The 26,600-nt window shown below is 44.0% G+C and overlaps 1 protein-coding gene across 2 annotated transcripts in view; it reads left to right on the forward strand.

The window, feature by feature from the left end:
• The window catches only part of LOC138300602 (heparan-alpha-glucosaminide N-acetyltransferase-like), a 1,159,463-nt gene that overhangs the window by 709,771 nt on the left and 423,092 nt on the right, over window positions 1-26,600 (forward strand). For both annotated transcript variants that reach the window (XM_069240195.1, XM_069240196.1), the window contains one exon: window positions 13,272-13,432. In XM_069240195.1, the coding sequence (XP_069096296.1) occupies window positions 13,272-13,432 (161 nt within the window). The remainder of the gene's footprint in view (window positions 1-13,271; window positions 13,433-26,600) is intronic.

Raw genomic sequence — 26,600 nt, forward strand, 5'->3', positions numbered from 1 at the left:
ATTGCCTCTGAGATAAGCCTGACTGCCTGTGCCAAGCTACCAAGGGATTGGGAAGAGGTTATTTTAGCAGTGTGACTGCATTACCCTGACTAGAGTGAGGGTCCCTCCTTGGACAGGGTGCAAACCACTGCCAACTAAAAGCCCCATTTCTAACACCTGGCAAAACTTTCAGTAGGAGTTAGGTGTCATCAATGTGGGACTGATCTACACTGGAAAGCCCAAATTGATTAATTTTTCTACATCTTAGTGCATATGCCAACAATCAGGTGTCTGAATGACAGGAAAACAAGTAGCACCCTGTTCTTATTGAACAGTCCTTTTGAGACAGGAACCTGTTTTAGTCCTACCTGTTTTGATTAGAAATGGCCCAGCCCTATTTCTAAGGAAACCCCAAATTAATGTATTTTTTGAGACGGACGAAATGCTTCTGGTTTGCAAAGAATGCACTCTGAGAATCTGGAACTTGCTTCCCATCTACCGTCCTTCTTCAGAGTAATTAATCTCCCGGCTGGGCCTCCTCTTCTGCAATGAATCAAGGTTAGGACGCCATGCACTCAAGTGCCTCAGTTGTTCCACTGAAATTGACTGTATATGTCTCTCTCTTTAAGATGTATTCCCGCATTATGAGACACTCGTAATACCGGATGGGACAGGGAACAGCGTTACAGGAACATCACGAATCATGAAGTTCGCAAGGCTATCGCCAACCTGATAGTTTATCCTCTCGAGTGAATGCTGAATTACTGGGAGAATCACATCCCGAATTACCAGCACCCCAGTAATTCCTCATTATTTAGGGTATTCTCGTGGTGGTCCAACCCAGAATTCCTGTTCTATGTTTGAGGGTTGGTTGAGCTAAATAAACCCCCAAATAAATAAATATATGTTCCGCTAAGTATGCATTTATGGGATTGCATCTGCCCACTTTCAAACCCTGGTTGAAGTTTTTAATTTTGCAATGGACTTTTGTGCGAAGATGGCATTCTTCATATCGTATCTGCTGCATGCAGATCTATGCTAATGCTATTTTCAAATGGCAATATAAAATGAAATCAAATCGGGGAAACATTACAGCAATTACTGTGAGTGAGGTTCTGGCTCGTGGCCCTTTCAACCACTTTGAAAGGCTAATCATGAATTATATTTTTTTTAAATGTAAACTTGTCTGTTCTCTCTTCTTCATATTTCAGCTTTTTTGTTAGGCCTTAAACGGTGCATCCAACGGAGAGAAAAAAACTGGTCTCCTTGCCCACTCCTGCCTCTCTAACAATCACCAACAGATGACATGCTATAAAGTTGTTTGTTAAGTGTTGTCCAGATTTCACATTAGGTAATTCCATCACTGGTTTTAAGGGCTCCTAAAGGGGCGATTCTGTGAATGTCGTAATATGTCTCAATACGTCATCAAACAATGCATCATTTTAAAATGCATTTTGTTGGCTATTGTTAGTGATGCATGATTGGATAAAAAGAACCGTTTTTTTGTTTTGTTTTTTTACTGGATAGACCCTTTAAATACCACAACACACATTTCCTGATTCGCATCCGTAGGTCCCTCTAAACGCAGAACTGGCAGCATCAGCATCCGATTATTCTAGATGCAAGCATCGTTTGAAGCATTGTCCAAACGTCCACAACCATATGTTTTTTATGCAGCGCTTAAAGCTACACGTCTGTCTTATAATAAATATTTCCAGTCTTAGCAGGTATCGGAACCTAAGCACTCCCAGATAGAGTGATTTGCCTAGGATAACACACTGGGACAAGGGTGGATGGTAGGATAAAAAACGTCTTCTTGCTCCACAGTAAACCACCAGACCACATTTCACGCAAGCCCTCTTTCAATCTGACCCGTTAGATTCCAGGAGGGTGTGAATACCACCATGTACCCCCAGGTAGGGGAATAATGAACGAGCCAAAACTGGCAGACAGAAAACGAATATGATGGATGAAAAATGCTAAATCAGCAGAACTGTCATCCTCACATTAATGGGCACTTACAAAAGTGCAGCTTGCAAGCTGTGATCATCCACAATGTGATTGTGGTTATAAAACAAACAGCACTAGTCAATAATATGATCTAATCTGATTGAAGAGGCCAGTAAGAAAATTATTGGCCACTTTGCAGCCCATTAACGTCCAGTCATGCACTGGAGGGATGACTTCGACAGATTAACATATTGCTTACTTATGTCAGGAGGCTTGAGCGATGAGGCCAGACATGCTTCGATTCCAAGTCCTATGCGGTCAGCCACTAAGCTGGCCAGACAGCCCTGGTTGCAGAACCCAAACCTGGTATAGACCACGCATGATAATCTCCTAAAACGGCTGGGTGGGGACATTCTAAGAGGACATCCCGTCAACCCGTTATTGCTGGAAGGGGGTTTGCTGTCTGCCTTAGGGAACAGATGTTAAGTTAGAACGGATACAGTATGTAACCAGCTCTTTGAAGGGTGGTGTATATCTTTTGTGAAAAATCCTTATAAATTCTTGATGCCGTCTCCGGCTTGTATCAATATTGATGTAACTAAAATACTTTGGACATTGACTCAGGTTAGATGAGAACATGCCAGCACTTGGAGGTATGACATCTCCATCTATGAGCTCCTCACGTTTTGTTCTCTACCGTGGTTGTGATGGGAGGGTAATGTCCCCTAACCAAGGGTTCAATGCCCCAACATGGTACTTCTGACTTCAAACCAGTAAAAGAAACCTTCTTAGATGGTTCCATGGACTCGGTCTCCTTGTGAGTTTCCTTCGCTCTTCCCAGACCAAGAAAGCTGAATCGCTACAAATTGTTCATGGTGTGATTCTGGTTTCCGGACTGCAAGTAGGATCACATCAGCTTTTATTGAATAAACAAATGACCGAACTGTCTCATTAAAGGGTGCTGCTACTACTATGGTGTCTGGGCGCTAGGAAGCAAAGTAAAATGGAGTGTAGAAAGAGACAGGACCTATGGGACCTGCGAAAATTAAGATTTTTTGATTTTCAATTCCTGATCAACACATAGCCAGACAGATATTTCATGATTTACTATCAATCGGCTAGCAGTGGGAGTTCCAGGAATATTTCTCTCCATGGATCTGTGGAAGAGAGTAAAGACAATCAAATCCTTGCAAGACAAGTTCTTCCAGAGTTGTGGAACGTGTAAGCCAACAAGTGAGGCAGCGTAACTTATGTGCCTCCCAAATGGAACTTATTCTCATATCATCTGCTCGCCATACAGGAGAATGCAGTTTTTCGAAGCAATGTCCGTGAAGAAGCCTCTCTTTTCATTAAAGATTTGTTCCACCTCATCTGCATGTATGCATCTCTGTATACTTTTCCATTGATATTTTACATGTTCAAGCTGCAATGGAAAAACTCCTACGCATATATTCTTGTGGTCCTAAGATATCTGGATCAGCTATGATTTTCTGACCTACTGGATTCAAGGAGAAACAATATCTCTCCCTACCTGCCAATGGAGAGGGATTAATTCCCCGTGAAGATGTCTAGCGCTCCACCTGTATGTGGCCATAGCTGCCCTGGTTCCTACAGAATTGACATTAATTCAGCCTTGTTTGTCTCAGCTAATAAAAAAAGCCTTACTGGTGCCCTTACATGGCGTAGGTGCTGTCACTGTATGCTGGGGTAAAAGTGGCTTCCCTGTTGTGCACTTTAAATAATGCTTTGCTCTTTGTTTAACAAATGGTCAGTTCTGACATTCAGCTGTCATTTGCTTGTTTGTAGTTGGCACCTATAGTTACACTAAAAAGCTTTTTTCTCAAGAGAATCTTTGAAGCTTTTACACTCTTGTTTGGACACCACATTTTACATCTCCGAGAGACGTTTAAGTAAAATGGTGTTCCTCCACTCTTAAACTCATGTGCGTTTTTCGACCATGGTCTCCATTGATATTAAACTGGTAAAATGGAAGACGGACTTTCTAAATTCTACTTGTGGTTATATCACCTAAGAGGATAAGAAATCTTTAATCATTCTCCTCTAATGCCCTTTAATCTAAGTTTCATGTCAATCAAGACTTCAGTGTTCCTGCACGTATGTTTTTTCAATCCTCTCTTTGGAAGCAGAAATGATTTTATTTTATTTAGAGAAGCATGTTTGATTTTATTTAGACCTTTCGTCAGAACCTGCAATATCCTTTGTGACATGCTGCAGTTTAACCCTGGCATCAAAAGCCATTAGGGTCTGGTTTGGATATTGGCGGGAGGGATTACTCTGTCACAACTTTGATGGATATCCAATCCGCCGAAATCGAAATCACATTTTTTCCTATGGGATTTAGATTTCGGAAGATGAGATATCCGTCACCGTTGTGACAGAGTAACCCATCCACCAATATTATAATCAGGCCCTAAGTCTTTTATTCAAGTTTTGTGGACTTCTTTGTCATGTAATACCTGAATTTCAAGGGAATTTTTCTACAGTGGTTTTCATATGCATGCAGCTATAGGATAGGGCAGCATCAGTGGACTCTTCATGTCACGTCTCACTTGAGATAATTGGCAGAGGAACCATTCTGTTACTTGACATGTTCTAATCAACTATCGCTCTTTCAGGGTCTTATGTTGAGAAGACATGATGGGTGCATATATCTTACTCACAGGATAAAGCATAAGGGGACTCGCCCTATGAGTGAAATATGACTTCTGCACTTTAGTAACTGTTGTACCGCTCGTTTTTTTGTTCCTGTTTTTTGAACCTCTATTCATTCTCTTTGTCTCCATTCTTATATTTTAGGGGGAAAAACTGTCATGCCCAGGGTAGAGCAATCTGAGTACTGGCAAGATATGCTTAGAACATTTTTGTAAACCCTTTTGCTTGCAAGTAGCTTCAGAATTAGACTATATAGCGGTAAATTCACACTCAGAATTTCCCTTTACCTACACCCTCGCCATTCACTATTTTGTGAAATTTATGTTCAAGTTAAGAGTTGAAGAAATGTAGGATGTAGGATAAAGATAAAATTATTTTGACTCTTTACTTCAAGTCCATTGCCTGACACTAGTTCAACATGCTCTCGCCATCCTCTCAGCTAGCAGTCCAAACAATAACTTCAACTGTTTCCTTTTAAGGGTCGAGCGTGCAAGCTCTCTGGCCTGTTGTAATCTCTCTGTGGGATTTTAACCATGCCTGCTCTTGCTATTCATTCTTTCTTATGCTTGTCTTAACTGCTTCATTTCTGTAGTGCATTTTGTGAAATGCAGGCGATTTCAGTAAGTGAACATTTTTGTTGGCCATCACACTATGTCACGCTTCCTCCTGTTACAGCTTGTGATGGCCACTCCTCCAGTTTCAGTTTGCCCTTCATCCCAGCCACGATCCTTTCTAGACATTCACGCAGGGAGCCAATAACTCTCGCGCTCATGCTCATGGCGGGCGTGACACTTTGAACTGACCTGCCTCTGTCCACTGTTTTACTTATCATTTTCAATTTATATGGCAAGAAAAGTCCAGTTAGTAATTTACAACGCCAATAGCTCTAGCTCGAGCAAACGCGAGACCCATTGCATTGCATTGCAAATGCTTGTTAGGACTGGCGCTAGCTAATAACTTTTAATTTTGATAAAATGATATGTAAAATACACTCGCTTTTACGGGCTTTAAGGCAGAACTCCTCATCCATTGGTCGGTTGTAGTGCTATTCCCATTTTTCCTCCCCCCACTACTGTGTACAGCATAATGGACGGTCATCCCACTATAGCCAGTGGCTAAGTTTACTGCATTCTGCCCTTTCACATGGAGCTTCTCCAGACATATTGTAGTTCCTTTCAGTGCCAAGGCCAATATGAAATGTGTGCTTTTTGTGACCCAAAAAAATATTTTTCCTTTTAGCCAATATATTTTTAGGTCGAGCGCGCAAGCTGTCTGGCCTGTTGTAATCTATCTGTGAGTTTTTAACCACCACCCCACCACATGTCCATCACTATCACTCATTCATGGGCTTGCCTTTCGAAAGTCCTTTGTTATCATTGGTAAATGATTTACGTTTGTCCCTTCTTGGGGCACTTTTGTGACCGCCTTGGCCATTGAACCTGTTACATGGATAATTGCACTTTTGCAGATACGTTTGACTGCAAGCAAACTTCTTTTTCCTTTTGTGTCTCTCCTTAATGCTAACGCTCATGTCGGCCATGGCTCTTTGAATCGGGTCGTATATTTTAACTGTTTTACTTTTTATTTTCAAGTTATGTGCAAGAAAGGTCCAGTTAAGAATTTACAATGCTAATAGTTCTTACTCGAGCAAACACGAGACCTGTTGCATTGCAAATGCTTGTTTGTATAGTAGCAAGAGCCTGGCAGATGCCCGACAAAAAGGTCTTTAATAAACAATGAAAAAACAAGGATTGCCAAAAGGCTGATAGCCACACCAGATCTATTGGCTTTGCTAGTGTTTGTTTAGGAAACTAAACTCATGAGGATACGATACCATGCTCAGCAGGACAACGCGCCCGCATATGACAAGAGCATGCGTGCTTGGTGCTGGGCATGTGAACCTCTACTGCTTTAGAGACAGTTTTCGGTCCTGCCACTAGGGTGCATGGTATCAATACTCTGGTAAAGGTTGTGAGCAAATGGAATAGGAGTAATAGATTCACCATAAATATAACTTTATCCTTTTACAACAACCTTTAATGAAATCCTAGGCTGCGGCTTAGAGACGCACACAGACTCTAAGCTATTCCTACTTTTAAAACACAGGGGCTGCAAAATATTTGTGGGTGTAACACCCAACCCCTAACCGATGCATGTGATTTATTCCGAGAAAACTGAATTTTGAGAGTTGTGTTATCTGATCTAAAATGATGTATGGAAATTAAAAGGCATAGCTTTATCGTCAGACTCGCTGAAGAAATAGCATATTTTGTGCATTTAGAGTAAGTAATCTTGGATATTAAATCAGGTTACATTGGGCGATTATTCTACCTCTGTTTCCAAATAAACATCTTTTAGTCCTCTCTGAGAATTAACAATTTACCTACATTACTGGCAATCTTAAGCTCTTTCTCCAAAGCCGGTGCAATCGAATTATTGATTACTTGTGCTTTATGGCTGTGAAAGGAGAGTTAATTGTTTAAAACAGGGATTCTCTGTCTCAGAAACAGTATTAGCAACGTGGACTTGCAAATGTTGTCATAAATCGTTTATCTCAATTGTCGATCTCACTTGTGCAGAAACTCACCCTTTGAGTATTTTTAGATAATGGCCAATTATGTGAAAAGAAATAAAAGGCCAGGGTGGGAATTAGGATGCTGTAAACCTACCAATGTGATATTACATCGGCTGGCTGTGAGCTGAGGTAACAAGTGAGGAACAATAGCAATTTAACACCTTTGCTTCTTGTAAAATATGCATGTTAAAGTGTGCTTATGATCTTAGGTACTTAAGAATGTCTGGCTTGTATTTTTGTGTCATGATGGATTTGCTATAAATGGCTCTTAACCTAAGGCGACTTGAATAACCATTTTTCAGTTAAAATTCCTATTTTAATTTCATTTTCCTGGTCAATGATAGGCATGACAGTTACAGTATGCCGGTGCAAGGCCATCACGAGCGGGGAGCGGGAGAGGCATGGATCAGAAGGGACATTACGCTCTAGGACTTGCGCTTTCCAGGCATCTCTCTCCTTCTTCAAAATATATTAAAAGATTTGTAAATGAAAGAAATCCTGCCATCCTCATTAATTATAATCTGTAAGGTAGCTTATGTGCCATGCCATCAAATGGTGTCAATTCCTCATTGTCTCTTTTCCTCCACCATATTTATATTCACACTTACAAACAGGTGATTATTGCACAGCGCAAAAACAGGAAAAGCATTACCAGGGTCTGGCATGGGAACACGTTAAGGGGCGTATTTACAAGCCTCTCGCTCCGCCTTGCAACACCCCAGCATAATACTTTTTTTACCCTAAGGCGGTGGTAAGGAGGCCTTTATCCCGCGCTGTGTTTACAAAGTGGCGCAATGCTTCCCTTGCGCCACATTATGCCTGCACCAGGTATCATGTATGCAAGGGGGACGTTCCGACCGAGGGAGGCCCAAAAAAATGGGGCAGTGAAATTTACATTTCACAGCGCCATTTTCCCGTCATTTTTAACACCTGCTTAAACCGTAGCGTCACAGATGTTGATGCTACTGTCCTAACAACTGCCATGGCACTCCGTATTGTAAATAGGCCATAAACATGGTGTGTTAAGGTGGGGCTGGGGCAACGCAAGAAAAGTGGTGCATCGAGCCGATGCACCACTTTCTTGTAATATGCCCCTAAGTTTTTGCCACAAAAATGTATGACACGCCTGAACTGAAATAAGGGACTCTCCACCCTTCACCACTGAAATTGTGCAGTTGATAACACCTGATTGTGTTAATTGTGTTTATGTTTGGCTGTGCATTGAAAAAAATCCCCTTGCCAGTTTCTCTGCGAGTAATTGGCAGCAGAGGGATAGGAGACCCAGGTGCTAGAGCACTAGTGCTAGCGTGACAAAATGGTGCCTCATGAGAAGGTTTTGGAAAATATTACCCACTCATTGTGAAGATATGAATGAGTGAGCACACTTCTTTTGCCCTTTAAGACGGGACTAAGATAGAGTATGTCACTGGAAAAGGATAAAGCATGCACAAGTTACCAGAAAGCAATGATTCCTTTCTGAAATAAGTGCGGAGAGCAACGTTTTTCAAAGGACTCCACCTTCAAATGAGTCGCCTCCAGTGCTGCCAATGCTAGGGTTACCTCATGCCCCTTTCTTCCGACACCCCACACTTCTTGTCTCTTTATCTAATGCTTGCAGGGTTTAAGCCATCTCGGCTAGGATGAGGTGTAGCTCTTAGGGTGCCATATAATAGGAAGGCAGGTGTCCTCTGGGGCATCCGATGAGTGACTGAATTGACATAGAATGCATTTTACATCTTTTGAATTGGCAATCGTAAAGCGGTAGTGGCCACTTATGGAGATTCTGCCTGACAGCAAGTGAGGAAATTCTCTCTCTGAACCACTAAGTTCTTGAGTGAAAAAACATAATTTGTGCAAGAATTGCCAAACTTAATTGTACTTTCGAGTCTAAACTTCAATTGTGACATTTTCAACTGAGCAATTCTCAATCCTATTGCCAAAAAAAAAACACAAACGGAAAGACGTTTAAAGATTCTGTTGCTAAACTGAGACCCCCATGCTGTGCTACGATTCATATGTTCTCAAATGAGTGCATGGTAAACGGTCAATTTTCCTAACAAAATATCGTTACGTTATGTAAGAATCCAGCTTCAAAGCAATGGATACAGTGCTTCAAAGTGGAGCAGACATGAGCAGTCAATGTCGTGTATTTTCAGGAAAGGGCACACCACAACAGTTAATGCTCACAGGGCGGTAAGAAGTCTCTATCGTGCTTTGGCCCTATGTATTATTTTTGATAGAGAAACATTCACGTCATTAAAAATTGTTCATTAGGAAAGCTGGAGTGATATACAGCTTTCTCTCCCTAAAGTTTTTATGCTATTTCGTGCTGGGACACACCCCTCTAAATGCCCACCTGTTGTGTTATTTTTATTGTGTTATTTGCTCTTTATCCTTGCACTCGTTTATTTGATAAGTCACACTTTGTTAGACAACGTGGATGTTTATCAGAAATTGTTCAGAATAAATCTCACGAACCGTGAAGGCATCAGCCTTGATGGCATGTAGGAAGATTCCACAAAACACTTAGCAGCAGAGGCTCTCTGAGGCCTGCAGCCTTCAAATCTTCCTCCAAGTATGCTGAACCTTCTTTTGCCTCTCTAATAATCACACAAGAAATAAAGGTGCCCAACTGAGGACTTTCTTGGCCCTGTCTCTTTCGATTTATGCATTTTATGCTAAAGAAGGAATCCGCATCAACGTTTTCACTGTAACATTATTCGGCGTTGGAGCCCCCATTTCAAGGCAAGCACCCTTTCAACACCTAAGAATACTATGCCATCTAGCAACCCTTCTATATTGAGGCTACATTCAATGTCAAAACAGTCAACGCTAAGGGCTTCTCCCTCAGCCAAATCTGCTTGATAGTCAGAAACCTGGTGTTGGGACAGATAAGTCCTATGCATGATTGAGTTCCCAACTGTATTGATGTCTGGATCCCTAATCTTGATTTTTTTGTCATAGGTAAACATGGATCATGCATGTGCACCATGACATGGGCCTGTCTCACGGATTGTGGTCTTATTCGATCGGGAGCGGGTGCCCAAAGAGCTACTCTCAGAGTGCTGGAAGGCTACCGACTTCACCAATAGTAACGCTGCACGAGCGCAGTAGTACCAGCATGCTGTGTAGGGATCAGTAGTAGTGAACAGGTCCTTTTTACGCTGTGCCACTGTAGTGAGGCCTACAGGGTCGCTTGCCTTTTTAAACATTCCACTGCTGTGTGCTTAACTCACCCCTGGTCTAAATCAGGCAGATGTGAAGGGCTGCGCAGCGCAGGAGTAGTGAGTGCACTGGATATAAGTATGCTTGGGAAGGGTACAGTACAGGGGTACAGCAGTGCTGTGTAGTACATGGGGAATTTGTTCATATGCTGAGTGTATGTATGCCTGCTAGGATTAGATGACATGAGAGATGTAGTGCTATGCAGTGCAGGCGCAATAAAAGTATGTGCTAGTTGTATGTGTGCTTATGTGAAGTACAGTACATGAATAGTGAACTGTTGTGCAGTCCCCACATGATAAGTGTATGTGCTGGCAGTGAATGTGTTTTCAAATAGTACACCTCGGTACAGTACAATAAGGCTAATGTACTGAGTAGTGCCCACAGATGAGTGTGTGCACTGGATGCATGTGTGTCTGTAGTGGCATATTTCATGGAGATGACAGTACTGTGTGCTATGAATATACACTGAGTAAGTTTGCCACATTGCTACAATACATGAAGGACCCTGGGTTCCATTTTGAGAAGCCCGGACAGCTTTGTGTATTGCTGCATTCCTGTGAGCTGAGTGAGACAAATTGGAGGAAGGGACCCTTTCTTTAAACTTCAAAAGGTTGCTCTTTGGTTCAAAGATAAATCACAAGGAATGGACCTGGAAACATCTGAGGACAGAGACGGGAATGCTAAGGGAATCATAAAGAGAAGGGAGTAGGAATTGGTGCCTGGCGTTGTCCTTTTAATGAACATATCACTGTGGCTTACATCCAGGACTGACCTCTGGTCACCCCCATTAATTGTTTTTGGAGTCAATTGCTTCAGAGTCCTGCCTGCTGTGACAGACATCCTCCCAAGGGGAAAGAAGAGAAGGAGATGTGGAGACTTCAAAAGAATCAGAACCCCAACATAAAACTTCAAAGCCTGGGACCCGAAATCACATTTTTGTGTCTGGAAATGGTCTATAAGAGGGTGAGGTTGAGACCCCAAAGTTTGTAATGTGCCAAGCAGCCAGATGGCCTGTGTGATAAGGGGAAACTCTACATGACTTTTGTCTGTGAGGAGCATTGGGGCAACTACCTGCTTGTCTCCTTGCTGGTGGAGGAGACATCACCCAAGGAAAAACAAGATCACCTTCCTCAGAGCCCGGAGCACCAGCGCAATCTTGCCAAAACCAGTGTGCCCTGTGAGGAAGAGGAGAGTATTTGAGGGAGTGAGGTCCAGTGGCGAGCCCTACTGAGAGCACTCCCTGAGCGAGACATAAGGAGAATGGCTGTGCACTGATTAGGTCGTTGTTAGTGTGCAGGAACTTTCTAGACTCCGTATGCTGTGAGAGGAGTGCAGTGCAGAAAGCGTCAGGCCCGTACCGCGTAGCCGCATTGACCCTGTATGCCAGAGGAGACCACCGTATTAGACTGCACATTGATTTATTGTTCTTACCGTCTGCTCTTTGAGTTATGAGCCATGTTCACTTACCCGTATCTATATTTTCCTCATATGGGAGCCTTTTACTGCTTGACCACAACTACCATTGACAGTCAAGTGCCAAAGGGGTACTTGGCCCAGTTGCTCATGATCCATACTAGGCTCAGCCCAGGGACATCAGGAGTGAAAGGCCTCAACCACCACATTTGGAACCAGTAGCCGCTGCATTTTTCCCTGGCCCTCTGAAAAGGGTTCTGACAGCTAGTCTCTTGTGGTGAACAATCTTCATGTTCCATCAAGTTTCACTCTTGAACTTGGGGATCAGGGTTGAATTGGTTATGAGATATGACTCCAAGGACACATCTACCCTGTAGTAAGTGAGCAACTACATCTCACACTTTGAGGCGAATTTGTAGTCTGAGGCAACCTCACACTCCAAAACGATATCATAGTCTGAAGTTTATAATGACTTCAGCTAAAGGCACGTCTTGAGCACCTCATTGAGATGTATATTCATCTAATTTGCATTGCCCAAAATTCTAGGTGACCTTTAAACCTCTAGATCACTCTGTACTGGTGAAGCCACTTGCTCCAGCTCCATTGGTTCCAGACATCATTGAGGTAGTAATATAGATTTTCTGTAGTCTGGCTACCAATATGGCTGTTACTATGTGCCTAGATAAAAAAATGTTGCCCACAAGAGCAAGACTCTCTTCTCTCAGGATGATACCCATATTATTTATCATAGAATTCACATATCCACTAGTCTCTGCCTTCCTCATCAGCACTTCCAGAAAAGGAGGGGAGGAGAATAGATCAAATGGATGAAAAACTTGTGGCTCATTCTCCATTGGCATAAAGTCTGCACTCACTTTTTGGTCATTAGGAAGACTTGACAGGCTTCTGTAGGATTTATTGCAGAGGTTGACGGAGGATCTCCTCAGTGCCAGGCTTGACTTCCAAAAAATATTTAATTAAATGAATATCTCTCTCTGTTTAGCTAAGTCATCAGTGCTGCTTTTTTCATGTAAATTTCAAAAGCCATTACCAAGAGTAACAGAAATCCTGCCGTTGTAATTCTTTTAAAAAGGCATGTGAGATGAGGGAATGGTGACTATTGCATAGATGGAGTATAAGATGAGACAGAAAGCAGGAATCTGGACCTGATGCAAGATTAGTGAACAAAGGTCTAAGTCATATATACACAGAATAGTGGATCCCTAAAGTGTTTGATGTCTCTGGGCACAAGTGGATACCATGATCTTGGGGGTTTCTTGGGGTGAAGGAGATACCGATCATGAAATTCTACAGTTATGTTATGTGCAAATGGGGGTCCCTTCTAATTTAAGCTGCTGGGGGTTGAATTTAAAACATCACCCATAAAACATATTTAAAGAGATGGAGTCTCTCTAGCTACTTCCCCATTTCTGACCATGACCAGTTTCTGTTGCAGGTTTGTATTTATGATCGGGACCTCGGTGGCACTCGCTTTCATTGCCTTGTTAAAGAGAGGAGTGACACGTCTCCAGCTTCTCCGCAAAATTACCTGGAGAACTATCGTCCTCATGGTCATAGGCCTCTTCTTCCTCAACTATGGCCCTGCCGATGGTCCTTGTAAGTACATAGCTGACGACATTTTGCACATGCTTAACTCCATACGTATGCACCCGGACAATAAACATCGCCTCAAGGTAAGTAGATGTGAAGTTAAGAATAGTAAATCTATACTTACCCTCGTAAATCTACATTTACCGTTATATATACTTCACTGATAATCTGGGGACAACATTTTTGCACGTCTTTTTGGACACAACATTCTGCCATAGTGGCCCAAAGTGTATGCCGTTGGATTGTAACCCATAGAAAGTGGATATTGAAAAGTGACTTAGAATGATGGTAGATAAATAATCAAAAACTGCTTTAGTGCTTCCTAATGCCGTGCCCCGGCCATCCAATCCTGCTCGATCCCCACCGAAAGGCCACAATGTCACATGCAGTGATGTCGGTTCAGGCCCCGGCTCACCGGCATATGCGTGGCTTTCCCAAGTTGGGGAGCCTTTGCCATCCACCTTATACTGCGTAATTTACAGATTTCCATCATACAAAAATTCCTAGCTCAAAGGAATCACAAGTGACATAAAAAAGCACCACACATGGTGCAGCAGAGTTGAAGACCCTTTGCAAGCGTTAACCAGTCATGTCTCAGTTGTATATGTTGCTGCATTTAGGTGATTACTAATACTAATGAGGTGAAACACTTGCCAAGAAGTATTATGTTTTAAAATGTCGAAATTGCCAAATAATACAGTCATGGAATGACACATAATTTGCCTTTTTTTTGCAGCATATCTTACACAAACTCCCACCTACCTGATGCCACCCTTTCTATGAAATTCCACTGGCCTTGATTATAAGCCTCGAAGCACCCGAGAGGCTGAAAGAAAATTGTGATGTTTAGTACATTGCATTCCACCATCATAGGAAGTAGGTGGCTGTATATGGACGAGCATCCTAGATATGTTTATCTTGGGAAAGTTTTACCGGATTCTGTGATGCATTGCCTGCGTAAACTTCCATAGGTTTGTTAAATGCCTAAGAGCTGACCCATATCCACTGCACGAGGACCTCCCACTATTAATGCTTATCCATCTTCTCAAATACTCACTTGCACTGAAACTCAAGAACACCATTCACACTGTTCGAAAATGACACCAGCAACTTTTTTCTTGATCGAACCAAAGTCCTCTGAAGCTGCTGTCAATGAAATGAAGAGCCTTATAAATAAATTTAATAAATACATTTTCAGGAATATTACATCTTTATGTCCAAGTGTGTAGACTGTTTACAACTTAAGAGCTTCACTTCATAAATTACAGTTTTTGTTTGTGAAGAGCAGGTCCCATTGTTACTGATATTAGTAAGTATGGTATGGGACATTTTCGTGTAGCATTGGGTGTAACAATCTGGTGAAAAGTGAAACATAAGTGTTAGACCTGACAGCCTTGATGTGGTCTTCCCCAACTAGTTGCCTATCTCCTCCACTTTTCTGACCTAGTTTCTGCTGGCTTTAGGACTCTGTGCATTTTACCACAGCTAACAAGTGTCCTCTACCACAAATGAGGTAAGATTGGCTTATCCATAATAGCATATTTAATGTACTTATAAGTCCCTAGTACAGTGTGTTACATGTGCCATTTGCTCACAAATGTAATACTACCTGTGGGCACGCAGCACTAATTGATGTAGCCCCTAACCATGCTGTTGCAGAGCCTGTAGGTACACTTTACACTGCCCTGTCGACCTGGCAAAATAACCTTGTTGTCAGGCCCAAACTATCCCTTTTATACATATAAGCCACCCCTACGTTAGGCTCTGGACAACCCAGAGGGCAGCGTGCAATGTAGTTAAAAGGAAGAACATGTTCTTTTAGGTTTTACATGTCCTTTTAGTGAAAAACTTTGAAGTCATTTTTCACTACAGCAAAGCCTATCTTTCCATAGGGTAACACTGGGATTACCTTATTACATTTTATCAGTGTAATTCACAATCTGAAAGAGATATGTTTTTAGATTTTGGTGTTCCTGGAATCTCATTTCAAAATCACAATTTATGGTGAAGTTGGATATTAAATTGTAATTCTGAAAAGGCCACTTTCAGAAAGTTGGAATTTTCTTACTTTAGCCATTGATGCGTGTTGTCTGTCTGTGATCACTTGTCTGAGGTGGGTGACATCTGGGATTTGTGTATTTCCCCTAGACAGCCACACACAATGGAAGCTTAGGTGTGCTTTGACGGGGCATCCACATCCTGATGGGCCATCCTGGGCAGCAAGGGTGGGAGGAGCTGTGCACAGCCTCACACTTACACCTGAATAGGCTATACCTGTCTCTGCACAAAGGGCCGGTAGTGAGTCTGGAGCCAGGGCAGGAAGGGCAGGACCTCTGTGCACTTCAAAGGCCTGTGAATGAGGTCTCCCACACTTTATAGTCAAAACTGGGTATAGGTATTGGGCCTATGACACCACCAACTCATAAGACTTCTGAAGCTGTAAATACTTTGCCAGGAAAAAGGACGGCTGCGCTGCAACAAGGACTTCCACTCTGCTGGACTGCTACTCTTCTGGACTCCTGCTTTTCTGTGCTGACCTGCTGCCTGCTGCCATCTTCCCTGGATGTGAGAAGGACTGGACCTGCATCTCTCAAAACAGAACCCAGAGTTACTCCAAGGGCCAGCTGACTGGTCTCTTGATTGACGTCTCAGGAACGCAAAATACTACCAACCCACCTACATCTACACCTGAACTCTGTAAGTCTACCCTTCCAAGTGGGGCCACCTCAGTCCTGGACCTTGGAAGTGGGCTTAAGGTGTTTGCTGAAGCTGGTTCCAATCCATGCATCACCACCACTGCATGGATTGGAACCTGTGCATCACCCCTGTTGCCTGGATCAGAACCGGCGCATTGGCAACTCTGTGTGGATTGGAGTCAGCGCAATGCCTCCTCAGCATGGAACGGCCTTGAGGCATCGGCTTCAGAACCATCACATCTTGGACCCGACGCATCAGCGGAGTTGCAAGGAGAAAATCGACGCATCTTTGTTCCTGCGTGAGGACTATCGACACATCACCGCCACTGCGGGATCAACACCAACGCATCTCTTCTGCCTGCTTCCCGCATCCTTGACTTTGACGCAACCAGGATTGAGGTACTTTTGTTCAGCGGACCAAACCAGGTCCCTCTAGCTGGTCCATGCTCCATCACGGTCAGACGGAACTTTTGACTTTGACCCAGTCCAGCGCTACCAGATATTCCCAGTTGGCGTTTCTTGTTTCTAAGCTTTGTTTTACAGTTTAATCTTTAAAACTTCATATCTCAAGTTATACCTATTGGAATTTTGTTGCTTTGGTCTTGTTTTATTTAATAAATTAAGTTCTATTTTTCTTGCCAGGTGTGGTGTACTTTTGAGTGGTGTTTTCAGAGTTTTATTGTTTGAAGTGTTGCACAAATACTTTACACATTGCCTCTTAAGTTAAGCCTGTCTGCTCTGTACCAAGCTAAGAGAAAGTGAGCACAGGTTGATTTAGGGTTAGCATGGCCCCTACTCTGACTAGAACTGTGGTTCCTCATTGATCAGGGTGCATACCTCTGTCAACATGAAACCCAATTTCTAACTATAAGCAATGCCCCTCTGGATATATTTCGCTCATTGGATGGATTTATAATGCTTCTGTCAATTTGTTTATGCTAGTTTCTAAATATTGCAAAAAAATGCACCAGGCCTATTTTTCTGCTGCATGTTGACTGTAGTCACATTTGGCTTAAACAAAGGTGTGCACTGTCATATAACAACCACGCTTGGATTTTAGTAGATTCAAAATGACTTTAGGCCTGCTTTAGATGTTGGCGGTAATTGTCCCGCAATCAGTTTTCTGACTGAAAACCCACCCGCCGCCTTGGCGGTCTACCGGCTGTGTTTAGATGTTGACGGTCTGATAGATTTTAACCCGCCCGAGACCCATCAACTCCGCCAAGGAATCACATCTGCCACCAAGGTGCAATAGCAGAGAGTGGATGATAGCTGAACTTCACCACACTTACCGCCGAACAGATTTGGATGTTCCATACCGCCAAGCAAAAAGTGATTGCTCGACCTACACTTCTGATTTGGCAGATTGGGGGGGAGAAAGTGTGTGAAAACTAACAGTTTCTCCCAATTCTACTTCTGTGTCCAGCTGGACACAACTGGACAGGACCATCTGTTGCTTTTGCCATGGGAACCCTGAGAAAACACACCCCACTCCCCCCCCCACCGCTGGACATGAAGGTATGCAACCTGAATTAGCTGTGTACGGGGGGGTCACTGCAAGTGGGCACGGGACCACTGCAGATATATACATGTCACAGTATTTTTTTAATTACTGTGAAATGCATATGTTGGGGACACAGGTGGGCCAGAGATGAATGGGAACACATGTGCACAACATATACGAAACACATACACAACTGTCATTCTGGCATCAGTATTCATAGCCAAATTAATGCTGGCACCAGAATGATGGTACATTCACACCTGTCAACTGTGCCTATGTGTGCACATTGCAAGGGGACATGTACCTGTCATGTTGTTCCTTAGTTGTGTGTGTGTCAGAGCATGTATATGTGTGTGTAATGCGATTGGCTGGGTGAGGTGGTGGTAGGTGTATTGGGTGATGTTGTTGTGTTAGTATATGTACCTCTTGCATATGGTTTGGATGTTGTTGTGTATGTTGTGTTGTGTTGCTATGTGCAGAACTCAGGTGCATGTTGTGTGACAGTCGCTGTTGTGATGTGTGTTGCTGTGCTTGTGTGTGCGTGTGTTTGTGTGGATGAGTGTGTTGGCTGTTGTGGTTGTGTCATGTGTGGGTGCAGTGTCACTAGTGTGTCACCCCGTGTGCCATGTGTGGGTGCAGTGTCACTAGTGTGTTTATGTTGTGTGGTGGACCTACGTGTATGTGAGTTTGCAGCATGTTTGTGTTGGGGTTGTGGTGTCATAGCAATGGATAATGGTGTGTATGTGGTATGTTGTGTCATGTGTGATGCAGGACACATATGTGAAAGGTAGAATGTGTGTGTGTGAGACTTACCTCTTTTCCACAACCACTGGCATTGTCCGATGTCCATTGGGTCCTGTGATGTCCTCCCTCCGTCACAAACCCAGCGGCAGTACACTGCCTGTCCCAGTGCTTAATTTGTAAATAAAAACGTGCCGGTGCTCAAAGCCCTCCTCTTAAGCATGCGGCTGCTGCAATTAAATGTGGGAACACGCAATACTGAGGAAGCCTACTCCTGAAGCCATCTTGAGCCTCTTTAATCCATTTCAAGCCACTCCCGCCTCTTCAGCTCAATCTTGCAGCTTTCTGCTTTCTCCCATTATGACGCTTTTTCGTTTTCTCTTTCTCCGTCTTTCTTTAATTGTCTTTTGCTCACAGAAAATGCTTGAGGCAGAAGAATAAGCGCCGGCCCTCAGAAATAAGTGCCAGTGCTCTGCACTGGAAACAACAAGCACAAATTAAGCACTGGCCTGTTCAACTGTAACATCTAAATACAGGTTGGGGGAACCCACCTGCCTGATGGCTAGGAAGAACACTCCATTGTGGTGGTCTTTGGCTCATTTGCAATATATCTAAGTACGGCAGACAGAAGACCTTCAACTTGGAAGTTTTCTCAGGTCTGCCACTGACACAGCTTGGCGGTGCAACCGGCAAGATCTAAATAAGGTCCTTTGTCCTCTGAGCCTGTGTGCAATTAATTCTTATGATACTTATAGAGGTTCATATTAGCTATGTGAAGCAACTGAGCACTGGTTCTGAGAAATAGAAACACATGTAAGAAACAGTGTGTGATTAGAAGCAAAAAAAATGGTATTCCTTATTTATTTAAGAGATGATCCATTGTTGGAGCTGTTCGAGAACTCAGTGAGTCTCAAACCATAAACTGAGAAGGGACAAGACATCTGTTTCTATTTCTTCATTAGTTGTCATGCTCATACTTAAAATAAACGATTAATGCAAAAGTGGGAGGACCAATTATCAATATTAACTTAATTCTTTGCAGCTGTCTTGTGGTGCTGCCACAAATGTCTGTTAAGGGGAGCTAAAATGAAACAAATAGTTTATTGCTCAGGCAAAGGGATGCCCACCAGCCAAATTTGCCTGATGGTCTAAAAATTCTTATACTGGAATTCGTGACAGGGTTCCATGTATAACCCCCTCCTCCTGAAACAAAGATCTGTTTCTGAATTTATGTTAAAATTCTGATAGGACTTGATACTTAGATTTGAAACAGAGCTGTTGGTCACAAAACTTTCACATATATGGTTGCTTCTGAGAAATCTGATAAATGCTTGTTAAGTGCCCCTGTTGATTACCACTGACACAGATTGTCTCCTAATGACAGCGTAACCGTCCTTAAAGGGAAGCTTAAAATAAAGATATTATAATTTATTTTTCCTTAGGAGAGATGAGAGGTGGCTTTGCCTCCTGGCTCCGTCTCATATTATGCCACCCCATGTGAAGGATTTCATGTGCTTGAACCAGAAAGCACTTAGGTCAATGGATGTCAGCTCATTGGTGATCACTCTAATAGATCTTCAAGACTTCTGTTCTCAGACTTGTGTGTAAACTTGCTTAGGCACTCTCTGGTTGAGCATGGGCTCATGTCTGTTCGTATTTAGTCTTTGGATGAAAGACTAGAGCTGCACCCGCTTCCACTAAGTCTCATAACTATGCATAAAGGGGTCATCTGTGGTGCCCTGCACACCCTCTAAAAAACCTACTCCTTACGTGAGCCTAGAAACCTGTGGAACATACTTTCAGGGGCTTAGTGATTGAAGAGATGGGTCATCAATTATTTTCCTGATATGAAGTTATTTAATCAGCCAATCCATGTTCTGTTAGAGTTAGCTGGTAATTTGGGTCATTCAACATCAGCTAGCGATACACTTGTGTTTCAAGGATCTGAAGGATCGCACCTGGAATCTTTAAGTTCATGAGGAAGGGTGTTGTGACTGGAATTATTGTATGGCAAGTAGATTACCCCTATTCAGTACAATTTCTTGGCGACTGAAGCAGATTTGGAAATTTCAGGGAAATGGGAAGGCATTGAACTTTTCATGATTCTCATTATAATACGGAGAGGCATGTTCTGGTGTTCTGGATGGCTACTTTTTGGTGATAACCCAGTATGCAATACATCTCCAGATCAAGGTGCATGGGCCTTTAAGGATGTTGGGAGATTTACTTAAAGTTGACCCTCTGAAATGCTCAAAGGGCTAAAACAAATCTGTTCTCACTAAACGTTTTGAAAAACTGATAAGGTACAAGCCTGACAAGCAACTCACCGTCTACTCCATAGGTGACTTTAGGAGATAGAGGAGGAAACTTCTCTCTATCTCTAAGTCATTCTCAGTCAGCTCTTGACAAATATGCCACACTCCTCCCATCCATGGATACCAACCATCAAATGATATTTATCAACATTTTCACCAGATTGGTTTTTTTTTATGCTTGGATTTGACCGCACTGCTGAAAACCAGACTTTTTTTTACATTTTTACTAACAATATATACATCAAGTGGGCTTTGGGTCTACCTCTTGCAACTATTGGCTTTGTTTGATCAGTCTCTTTCTGCTGTTGGCTTGAGACCAGGGCTGGAGTGTGGTCAGTGAGAATAGGAAAGGGGTGGGGGGTGAGCTTCAGAGTTCCCAGCAATCACGCCAGTTAAAGTACATTACAGAGAGCAGTGCGGATTGTGAGGGGTGCTTATAACTAATTATTTCATAAAATAAATATTTTTAAGACCTTTAAAACAGAAAAAAGTGTTTGTTTTTGTCAGTCTGTAAACACCCCTCCCCCCCACCTCTTGCTTGAGACTTTATTAATTAATCATGTCTTGGCTTAGCCCACTTATTCGCTGTTTGGCAGTATCTTTCCACCTCTACTCTAGTGCTTACATTAAACTGTACGAGTAGTTCACACCTTTCGCCCTCTCTGTCCCCCCCCTCCCCCCCCGGTTGGCTCCCTCCCTTTCATATTGCTCTAACGTGCTAATGCTATTGTTGTTGCTTCGCTTTCAGGCACTCGGGGGAATTTTCCCCTTGAATCGGAGTATGTACTCAGTTCTTTGTGTCCATAAGCCTTACAGGACTGCCATGGTTACAATAATGCAGTGTCTCCTCAGCTCAGCAGCAAACGAGGAGACGCGCATACTGTACCCAGACACGACGTGCACTGTGTGAACACTCAGCCGGGTGCTTGTAATTACCGGCAAAGCATCCATTTCTAATGACAGAATCAGTCAAAGCTCCAGGCGCCCAGCTCGCATAAATGTCATAGCAGCAAACTATTAGTGGTTTGCTTTACCCACCGTGAATGGCTTCATAATTCATTTTCCGCAAACATGGTGATACTTTTAGTGACAATAATCCAATCAAGCTACTTTCAAAAACAACTGGTTTATCAGAGAGGCCCTTCATTAGTGGCAGCCGGACAGGGCTGGGTGTCTCCCCACTGGGCATTTGGCAGTCTGGTGCTTGGTCGATACAGCATGCGCGGCCGAACTGCTCGTAGTTTTGCTGTCAAGCAATTCTGTAACAAAGTCGTGCACGTGGTTGTTTCGACTTGCCTTTGCCCCGCCTAACAAGGGGACGGAAGGGAGGTTTTGGACGGGGTTTGCCTGAGGGGCCCAGAAAGGCGTACTATATGATGAACAGACAGCATAAATGAGTAATGTATGATATTGTGCTGATATTGAAACGGGACTTTTAATACGCTTTGTTGGGCTAGATGTGCTTCTTGATTGTTGAGTGAATTGCTATTTCATACAGGCCCGGAACTAGGCATGGTCAGTAGGGATAGCTGTCCCATGCACAGTAGTGTCGCACCCGTGACGTAACTGTGTCGCAATCACTACCATGGGAGATCATCTCGGAGGGGTGTTTCATAATGTTACCCCTGAAGGGTCAATGTAATGTAGTGACCCGGAGGTCATGTGATGTCCAGGTAATAAATTGGGCGAGGCTGGCAGGCGTGGTCAAGTATGCCTCAAGGAACCCTCCTGGCCAGCTGGGGCCCTGCAATGCGCCACACACCAGTGTAATTGTCTCTTTTGGCCCGCGCTCTTGCATAAACAAAGCACCACACTGGCGATGAGGATGACTCACCGCATGAATCTGTGACGCAGCGGCCTCTAGCCTCGCCACGTGGCTTGCGGTGCTCGTGCTACATCCCCCGGAGCATTGCAACTGCTTCCAGGCCACCCTGGTCATTGTGCTGACAGCACTGGCATTTCCATGCCTCCGCTGCAGAAAGGACTCCCTCCAGCCTTTAGGGAGCAATGCACTCACCAAGAAGGGCCGGTGAGTTGGAGTAGGCCTGCCCTCCCCCATCCCTGGAGCCTCCTAAAGCGTCAGTGTCCCGACAGACTGGTGCTGCCGTCCCACTCCAAGAGAGTGCTCCACTGTGAAACCTGCCCCCCAGACCAGCCAGGATCAAAGAAAAAAAAAAACACAAACACAGTAAAAAAAAAAAAGAAAAGAACAAAGATAAAGAGAACACTGAAGAAACTGGGAGAAAGAACAAGGTACACAGAGACATTTGCACAGAGTGAGAGTATCCCCAAGACACGTCCCACCTACAAAGATGATACCATACCCCCCATAGAGCCATTCATACTGGAGGGAGCCCCGTCAGCACAAGCCGCTAGATGGAAGGACTTGGTAAAAAGAGTGCTGTTATTTTTTGAAGCCATGAAAATCGAAAATGCACAGATGAGGGCCACGTTACTACATTTAGGAGGGAAAGACATATATAGGATATCTAAAACAACAGTCCAAGCAGAACCAAAGACACACCTAACCCTCATTGTAGTCCTCAAAGCCAACTTTGAACTCATGGTCAATGTCGACTACGAAAGGTTCATATTCAGACAAGCACGGCAAAGCCCCGAGGAGTCCATTGACACATTTTATATGAGGCTTAAAGAATTAGCTATCATGCGCAACTTCCATGATGAAAAAGACGAAATCAGAGTGCAGATTATTTCAGGGTGTACAATATCCAAGCTACGTGAATGAATCCTGGAAGAGTCAGGACGGTCCCTACTAGACATTCTGACAATGGGGAGCTGTAGAAAGCGAGAGCCTCACACATGGAGGCAGCGCTGCACTGCCCAGTCAAAGTAGAGCATGTTGCTGTAATTGCGCCTGCCCCCTACAGACCCAGAATTCAGAAACAACCACCACCGCAGAGAACATGTGGTCGATGTGGAGGATCACCCCACCCCCTGTAGGAGTGTCCGGACAAAGGAACGGAAAGATGTGCAGAGGATGCAGCAAGTTCAACCATTTTATCAAGGTGAGCTGCCTGACAAAAAGTGCACCAACTCGAACCACTGTAAACACCGCCCTCGAAATTCAAACTCGTGGCAGTGACATGGAAGACGAAGATGAAACACAAACAGTGCACTCCATTTTCATGGTCAGTGCTGCCACACAAAAGAACGAGAGGCTGCCCAAGTGCAAGGTATTAATAGCAGGATGTCCAGTCGCAGCCATAGTATACACAGGGTCCTCCATCAACGTCATGGCAGATGCCACTTACCAATGCAGCCGCGACCACCCCTGACGCCAACACATATTAGAGTCTTTGCCTATCAACAAGCTCAGCCACTCACCTTGAGAGGGAAGATCTGGTCACCCATCTGTCATGGGTCACATGCAATAGATGTGTATGTATATGTTGCGGAGCGCTCACTCTTGGGATGTCACATGGGTGAAGCTCTAGGCATCGTGACTTTCATGTTCGGCGTCTATGTCCAAAAACCTTCAGCAACATTCTATAATCCTTCCCACAAGTGTTCAAAGGAATAAAGTGCCTCAAAAACAAAAGAAGTCACTCTACATATAGATCGGTCGATTAAACCAGTGGCCCTCCGCCTTCGACGGATCACCTTCCACCTCAGGCCTCTTGTGGAAAGGGAGCTGGAGAAACTGGAGGCTGTGGGTATTATTGAAAAATGAAAAAGGTCCAACACCGTGGGTATCGCTGATTGTAGTGGCCAAGAAACCAAAACACCCAGGAGAAGTCAGAATCTGCATTGATATGAGGCTACCCAAGGCCGCGATAATGAGGGAAAGACATTTGACTCCTACCATTGAGGACTTCATTGGGGAACTGAGTGAAGCCCACTGGTTCTCGAAACTAGACCTTTGGTCTGGATATCATCAACTAGTCCTAGCGGAGGAGTTGAGATACATCACAACATTTTCAACTCCTGCGGGATTTCGCAGCTACCGACGACTAAATTTTGGTATTTCCAGCGTGGCTGAAGTTTTTCAGAACACCATTCGCGAACTACTGAGAGACCTACCTGGAGTCATCAACGTCAGTGATGACATTTTGATTTACACGAAGAGCATTCCAGAACATCATGCACAACTAAAGAGGGTCCTTCAGCGCATCCTTGAATCTTGTCTTACTTTCCACTGAGAAAAATGTGAGTCCCTAAAAAATAAACTACAGTTCTTTGGTTATGTATTTTCATCAGTAGGGGTTGCTCCTGACCTGACAAAGTTGCGGATATCAAGAACGCTCTCCCGCCTACCAGTGTAACAGAAGTCCGTAGTTTTTTAGGCATGTAAACTACTGCCGAAGATACATCAAAGATCTCACATCCCTCACGCAACCACTGAGGGACCTGACTAAAGCCACCACAGAATGGTCATGGGGTCCGGCCCAAGAGAGCGCTTTCAAGGCGACAAATGATGCATTGTCTGCGGACACCACCCTGCGGTATTTTGACCCCAGGAGGGAGATTACTGTAGCGTTAGAACCAGCTCCACCTGGCTAGGGGCGGTGTTCCTGCAGAAGCTTCAAGACGATGAATGGGCCCCAGTGGCATATGCCAGCTGGTCCCTAACGGACACTGAGAGAAGATACTTGCAAATCGAGCGAGAGGCAATTGCCATTCATTGGAGGTGCAAGCGCTTTCATCTGTATGTATACGGACACCCGTTCATTGTTACCACGAACCGCTGATCCCTCTATTTAATGGCACCGCCTCCAAGCTACCTCCTCATATCGAAAAGTGGATGCTAGAACAACAAAAGTACAACTGCAAGGTTGAATATTGCCCTGGTACGAACAACCTGGAACACTACCTCTCAAGGCATCCGAGGCCAGCCACCCCCACCGGAGAGAGTGAGGCTCAGGAAACAGTAGAATATGTGAGATGTGTAGTAGAGAGACCTCGACCTCTGCCCATCTCCATAGAGGCTATCCAGCAAGCAACCGCCAAGGATGAACACCTACAGTGGGTCATGCGAGCAATGGAAACCCATACATTGCACACAATGCAGAAACAATTGTGTTGTCTCACCCCAGAAGCACAGACAACCATGGAAGGGCTGTACGGGGTCCGTCAAGAATTGACTGTCAGTGGCGAGGGCTGCGTCCTCCGAGGACACCGGCTAGTGATCCCCACCAGCATTACCGATAGAGCGGTTCAACTAGCTCATGCTGACCATCAAGGCATGGTGAAGACCAAGAGAGTTCCCGATAATGGACATGAAATTTGAGGAGCTAGTACGCTCCTGCCATTGGTGTCAAGTGACCGGAGAACCAAGCACGCCGGTCCCCATAGTAACAGAAGAGCGACCAAAAAAACCCTGGGTCACAGCCAGCCTTAATTTCTGGAGTCTGCCCGATGGCAAACACATGATGGTGTTAATCAATGATTTCTCATGTTATCCGGAAGTGGGAACTATCCAGTCTCAGACAGCGACAGAAGTAATACCAAAACTGGCACCCACGGAATGCTCAAAGAGATTGAAACGGACAATGGTCCACTATTTCAAGGAAGGGTATTCGCAGAATACCTCAACTCTCTCAGCATCGGACACCGAAGATAACACCACGATGGCCGCAAGCCAAAGGAGAGGTAGAGCGGTTCATGCGAACCTTGAACAAGGTAATACGAACCGCAGGTGACGTCTCGGATGATGACCGAGTGGAGGGATCTGTGTCGAGAGGTGTCAACGTGGTGCTCCTGAACCACCTGATCCAGAGAGCAGTCCTGGCACCAGTCCTAACAAGCCCCTGTCACCTGCCAGACGAACTACCAGCTATCGGTATGAGTTGAGAAGCAACCCTGCACCTTCGACTCGATTGCGAGATCAACTTGTATGAATTAATAGTACTTTACCTGTGAACAGTCTGAACCCTGTTGTTTTGTTTTGTGTTTTGGGA

The sequence above is a fragment of the Pleurodeles waltl genome, chromosome 6 (genome assembly GCF_031143425.1).
Source record: "Pleurodeles waltl isolate 20211129_DDA chromosome 6, aPleWal1.hap1.20221129, whole genome shotgun sequence".
NCBI classification, from domain to species: Eukaryota; Metazoa; Chordata; class Amphibia; order Caudata; family Salamandridae; genus Pleurodeles; species Pleurodeles waltl.